Below are 6452 nucleotides of genomic sequence, written 5' to 3' on the forward strand. Positions count from 1 at the left end.
CAGGAGATGCATCCACCATATGAAGAGAGTAGAGTTTCCCTCTCTGGGGGCCTCCCCGGCCCCAGCCCCAGCCCCACCCTCACCCCCAGCCCCAGGCCTTAGCCAGGAAGTGACGCAGAGGACCGTGGCAGGTGCGGACCACCCCAGGCTTTATTGGCAGACTCGGGGAGGGTGGACGGGCTCCCCCACCCGGCCTGGTGCATCCCCCCCAAGGCCTCGCCGCCCTCAGCTGCTGAGGAAGCAGCCCCTCTTGTGCCACTTCTGGTCGCGGATGCGGCGCACGGACTGCAGCTGCGGCTGGCTGGCGCCCCACTCGTTCCAGTGGCCATACTCGCCGCGCTCGAACACGTACTGGCGCCCGCGGTAGCCCGGGAACTCGTAGCCGACCCACCTGCGGGCAACGGGTGCGGGAGGTCTGCGGGTCAGACCCGCCTCGGAAAGCCCAGTGGGCAGCTCTCCACCTGCCCCAGACCCTACGTGGCTCCCCAGTCCATCCCTGTCTCCCCCTAGCTGCCCCCTCGAGGATGCTCAGAAAGCTTAGCAAATGAGCCTTCCCCAGCCAGACCCCAGCGCAGGGAGGAGCTGTGCCCCGGGTTGCACAGAGGAAGGAGGAGATTCGCCTGCGGCCTGCAGCCGCCTTCGCCCTGGTCAGATCAGGAGGTGGGAAAAGCATTCTGAGAAGTCGCTTCAGGGCCCGGATGTGTTCAGAAAAGCAGCAAAGAGTGGAATAGAGACAGTTGGGGGACCGATTTCACTTGATTTTTTTTTTTTTTTCAGTCATAGGGATGGAACCCAGGGCATTCTAGCTCCAAGCTATATACCCCCAGCCCTATTTATTTATTTATTTATTTATTTATTTATTTATTTGGTGGTACTGGGGTTCCTGGAAGCCCTTCTACCTCCGGGCTACACTCCCAGACCTATTTTATATTTTTATTTGGAAACAGGGTCTCCTAAGCCAGCGTGCGTGGCTGGCTTTGAACCTGCGCGATCCTCCTGTCTCCGCCTCCCAAGCGCGGGGATTACAAGCGTGCGCCACCACGCCTGGCGTCCCAGCCCTATTTTTATTCTATTTATTTATTTATTTATTTATTTATTATTTGCAGTACTGGGGATGGAACCCAGGGTCATTCTACCTCTGAGCTACACTCCCAGCCTTATGTTTTTAGTCTTTTCTTTTTACTTTTTTTTCTTTTTCTTTTTTTTTTTTTTTTTGGCAGTACTGGGGATGGAGCCCAGGGGCATTGTACCTCCTAGCAACACCCCCAACCTTATTCTTTTAGTCTTTTCTATTATGGAAACAGGGTCTCACTGAGTTGCAAAAGGCCTCCCTAAGTAGCTGAGGCTGTCTGTGAACCGCAATCCTCTGGCCTCTGCCTCCCAAATACTGGGATTACAAGCATGTGCCACCACGCCCAGCTCCTCATTTTGAAACAGGGTCTCACTAAGCTGCCGAGGCTGGCTTCAAACCTGCAATCCTCCCATCTTGGCCTCCCAAGTACCGGGATTACAAGCATGTGTTACCATGCCCAGCTTTCGCTTGATTTTTAAAAAGGAAAAAAAAAAAAAAAGATAAAATCTTCTTTGAGTTGAGGCCGCCTGGACCTCCTGACGGTGCAGGAGGCGGGAATGGGCCATTGGCCTCGCGGATGGTGCTGCCTGGGACACGGGCACCCGGGCAGCTGACCGCGGGCCCCACAGCCCTGGAGGTGGGGGAGGACCATCGCTCAGGTTTGACCCCTGAGCAGAGAGTGTCTGGAGACAGAGGGGAGGCCAGGGGAGGCCGGCGGGGGTGGGGGTCCCTTACGTCCCATTGATGGTGCGGATGCTGGCCACACGGTCCTGGAAGCCATGAGCCCACAGGCTGGGCACGTCGTCATCCACGATCTCCATCTTGCGACCACTAAAGGTGGGGTTCTCAAACAGATGCAACTTGTGGTCGGGGCCGTCCTGGGGGCGAGGCCGTGGGGTGAGCCGCTGTCCCACACCAGGCCAGGCTTCCGGAGGCCCAAGACGCAGGGGGAGAATGTGGGTCACCCCGGACCTGCTCTGGGAGGGATGGGGGGCTCGGGAGACGTCCCAGAGCTGGTCTTCTTGGGAATCTTAGAGCCGTGGGGCAAGAAACTGAAAAGGGGGCTAACAGGTGGAGAAACAGGCCCAGAAGGGGCGGCGAGAATGCAAAGTATAATTTCCAAGCAGAACTTCTTGCTGGAGGCAGATCTGGACTCAATCTCAGTGGTTTCCCCCACTTGCCACCCTAGGGATCAGAAGGGGATGGAGCCCCTGGGTCGAGGGAGGTAGGCGGGGACACTTTGGGTTTTTTTTTTTTTGTTTGTTTGTTTGTTTTTGGTGGTACTGGGGTTCCTGGAAGCCCTTCTACCTCCGGGGTACACTCCCAGACCTATTTTTACATTTTTTAAAATTTGGAAACAGGGTCTCCTAAGCCAGCTTCGAACCTGCGCAATCCTCCTGTCTCCGCCTCCCAAGCGCGGGGATTACAAGCGTGCGCCACCACGCCCGGCCCAAGGCAGGGACACTTTGAAGGGTCTTGGTGGACCGTGTCCCTGGTTGGTGTTAGAGAAGCACAAGGGAAAAACTTGAACCCAGCGGAAGCTAATTTCTGAAATGATCGTCCAGGTGTATCTCTGGCCCCAATGTTGAGCTGAAACTGGACTCACATTTTTTTTCTTTTTTCTTCTATTTTTTTTTGTACTGGGGATTGACCCAGAGGTGTCCTGTCTCTGAGCTACTCCCCACCCCAGCCACTTTTATTTTTTAGTTTGAGACTGGGTCTCATTGCACTAAGTAGCTGAGGCTGGCCTCTAGCCTGCAATCCTCCTGTCTCAGCCTCCCGAGTACTGGGATTACAGGCGTGCACCACCATACCTCCTAAGTTTAATAGTATCACAGAAGGGCAATTCCAGTGCCACGTTAGCTAATTCAAAATGAATGGGTGTCCCAGCACTGACTCCCTGTCTCACACAGTCATGCGGGGCAGGAACACGGGATCTTCCATGGGCCACACAGATGAAACGGGGTGCCTGGCCAGTCCCCCCACCCCAGCCTCTTGGCCCGCACCCCGGGGGCAGGAGTCGAACTCACGATGTGCAGAGGCCGGAGGGACAGGAGGCTGTCGCTGTGGCGACTGCTGGACCAGGCGTCCCAGCGAGGGTAGTCTCCCTTCTCCAGGACAAACTGCTCCCCGCAGAAGGCCCTGCGCTCGAAGGCCAGCCACCTGGGGGGTGGGGGGGGGACCTGGTCACTGCCCGCCGCCCAGGGCCTGGCCAAGAGGGAAGAGGCCAATGGCTGCAGATGGTGTGGCCTCCCCCTCCCTGCCCCCAGCCCTGCTCCTGCCTCCTCCACCTGCCCTGGAAGGTGCTCCCGTGGCATTCCGGGTGGGCCTGAGACCCGGGGAAGGGCTGCGCAGCATCCACTGGGGACTGGACGCTGCTCAGAAGAGCCGTTTGTGTGTGTGTGTGCGTGTGTGTGTGTGTGTGTGTGTGTGTGGTACTGGTGTGGAACCCAGAGGCTTTCTACCTCCGGGCTATACTCCCAGACCTATTTTATATTTTATTTAGAAACAGGGTCTCACTAAGTAGCCGAGGCTGGCTTTGAACCTGTGTGATCCTCCTGTCTCAGCCTCCCAAGCGCTGGGAGAGTCTAGACATGCCTGACACAGATCTGTGTTCCCTAGGCGGCTCCCACTCCTCTTCCCCTCCTTCTCCTCCTCCTCCCTCTTCTCCTTCTTCTCTCCCTCCTCCTCCTCCCTCTTCTTCCTTCTCCCCCTTCTCCTTTTCTCCTCCTCCTCCTCCTCCTCCTCCTCCTCCTCCTCCTCCTTCTTCTTCTTCTTCTTCTTCTTCTTCTTCTTCTTCTTCTTCTTCAGTAAGTGTAACATTCTGTCCATATTCAAGTGCTCTTTCTGCCCTGTGTAACCATCACCCACGAGAAAGCACAGGCCGAGAACACAGCTCAAGCCGAGGTCCCTCCAACATCATCGCCCAGAGCCGGGAGACCTCAGGGTGCCCCCTGCCTGCGGGGCCTGGACGCCTGAACACTCTGGCTCTGGTGTCCCTGTCTGGAAAATGAGAGAATGGCCCCCTCATACCATGAGGGTGCAAGACGGAAAGCCTGTTAGAGGTTATAACCTCTGATGATTTCAAATAATCATTCTTTTGGTACTGAGGATTGAACCTAGGGGCATTCTGCCTTTGAGTTATTACATGCCTGTGCCACCCCGCCTCTTCCCTGCCCTCCTCCTCGGCCACCTGCCTCTCACCATGGGAACCGAGGCTAGAAGGTTTCTCAAGGAATCACAGATGGCTCGCTCACGTTACAGATGGGGAAACTGAGGCCGGGGCAGAAGGGCACAGTCTGAGGCTGCTAAACCCAAGCCGACCTCCCGACCACAGGGAGGGCCTGGTACTCACGGGCCCGACTCCACCTGGACGGAGCCGACCTTCTCCAGCAGGCTCTCTGTCAGGTTGGGGCACTCGGCCGAGAGCTCGCAGCGTTTGCCCTGGAAGTTCTCCAGTTCATACAGGATCACCTGCAAGAGCCAGGACCTGAACCTCTGGCCCTGGGGCTCCCAGCTCCTGCACCCGCCTGCCCTGGGTACCACCCGCTCCCGCTCCCGGTGCATCCTGGGAATCAAGCATCCCGGTGTCGCCTGCCCTGGGTACCACCCGCTCCCGCTCCCGGTGCATCCTGGGAATCAAGCATCCCAGTGCCGCCTGCCCTGGGAACCACCTGCTCCCGCTCGCGGTGCATCCTGGGAATCAAGCATCCCGGTGTCGCCGGCCCTGGGAACCACCTGCTCCCGCGCACCCTGGTACCACCCCTCCACGCTCAGGCGCATCATCTGCTGGCGCCGCGGTGGGCCTGCACTGCCCCCTGGTGGCCGCAGAGGAGAGCGCCCCAGCTGCCCTGATGAGACCAGTTACCATGGAGGGGCAGCTCCAGTTATCCGCAGCCCCCCACCCTTGGAGAGGAAGGACCTTCCTAGGAAGGGCTGCAAGGAAATGAAGCCGCCTCTGGCTGTGAGGGCACGAGGGGCCATTTTCAAACTCAAGAAGGGCCAGAAATCTACATTTTCCTCAATGTGAATTTCTCACCTTAGTCCGCCCTGCCCCTGCATGTGCTGGGTGTGGACACCACTATCACTACGATTTCTATTATGTGAGGCTAAACTGCACCAATAACAATATATTCAAAATAAATAAATCCTCCCCCATGCAGGACCCTGCACAGGAAACACCATTTGCCACCTCTGGGTTGGGCTTCAGGAAGCAAGGGGCTGCAGGGGCCCCCGCCCGCCTTGAAGTCTCTGCAGACTTTCCCCCGGAACATCTGTGCTGCTCAGAGTGGGTAAGCCACTCTGCTCGGGCTGCACAGCAAGGCAGAGGCTCTGGGATTCAGTGGTGTCCCAGGGTCAGGCTCATGGGTGACCACGGAGGCAGGGAGGAGCGGCGGCCTCTGCAAGGCCCTTAGAGGCCACTAGATCATCCTGCACGGTCCCCGAAAGAAGCCGGGACCCAGGAGCCAGGTGGCCTGGCGGTTCTCTCTCTCTCTCTCTCTCTCTCTCTCTCTCTCTCTCTCTCTCTCTCTCTCTCACACACACACACACACACACACACACACACACACACACACACACAGAGCATCCTCCAATCCTGCTAAATCCCCGGGACGCCCGCAGAGTGCCCCGCCACCACGGAAGGCTGCCTGGCCAGGGTGGAGCAGCCCTGGGCCCGCCGGGTACCTTGTAGCTGCTGCCCAGGCCTCCTCCGTGGCTCTTGCCCGCTGCGGCCTGCTCCGGCGCTCCGTGCTGTTCCGCCATCTCCTCTGGAACGTGTCTGGCTTCTAACCGAGGGAAAGCGGAGCTCTGGGTCCACCTGGCAGGACCAGGTGTGGGTGGGATGGGAACTGAGGAGCTAAGGGCCCACCGCCTGTCGGCTATGGCCGCGACTCATCAACACTCGGGCAATTTAGTCAGTCAACAAACACCTGCTGAGTACCTACCATAGGCTGTACAGACTGGGACAGTGGGACCGCCATTTTACAGAGGGGAAACAGGCCCAGCCACGCGAGGCCACTTCCCGGAGGCACACCGTGAGGAAGAGGCTACAGAGCCTGTGTCTTCTTCCCAGCACCCACTGTCCCCCTAAACAGAGTCCTTAGAGCTGCCTGCGCACCCACCACCTCCAGACCCGGCCAGAGGCGTTTTCTGGGAGCCTCGCTCAGGAGTGTCCGCCCACGCCGCGGCAGGGCAGCCTCTGGCTCCTTCTCTTCCTTCTGTGAGCACCGTGCTCTGGGCCAGGTGACCAGGACCAAGGCGACCCCAGGTGGTGGACAGACAGACAGACCGGGCACTCGGATGGCTCTAGGCCAGTTTCCACACCATCAGTTACTCACTCCACGAACACTTACTGTGGACCAGTGACTTCAGGATACAC

At 58.2% G+C, this 6452-nt stretch overlaps 1 protein-coding gene across 1 annotated transcript; it reads right to left on the reverse strand.

The window, feature by feature from the left end:
* Nucleotides 1-225: 225 nt before the first annotated feature.
* Nucleotides 226-5836, reverse strand: CRYBB3 (crystallin beta B3; the record flags this gene model as incomplete). The annotated part of the gene is made up of 5 exons (XM_080718002.1): nucleotides 226-391; nucleotides 1808-1950; nucleotides 3103-3235; nucleotides 4428-4546; nucleotides 5759-5836. The coding sequence occupies 5 exons, from the start codon at nucleotides 5834-5836 to the stop codon at nucleotides 226-228; spliced, it is 639 nt and encodes a 212-aa protein (XP_080574128.1).
* Nucleotides 5837-6452: the final 616 nt, after the last annotated feature.

This window comes from Muscardinus avellanarius (assembly GCF_963383645.1).
Source record: "Muscardinus avellanarius genome assembly, chromosome: 21".
Taxonomy (NCBI): Eukaryota; Metazoa; Chordata; class Mammalia; order Rodentia; family Gliridae; genus Muscardinus; species Muscardinus avellanarius.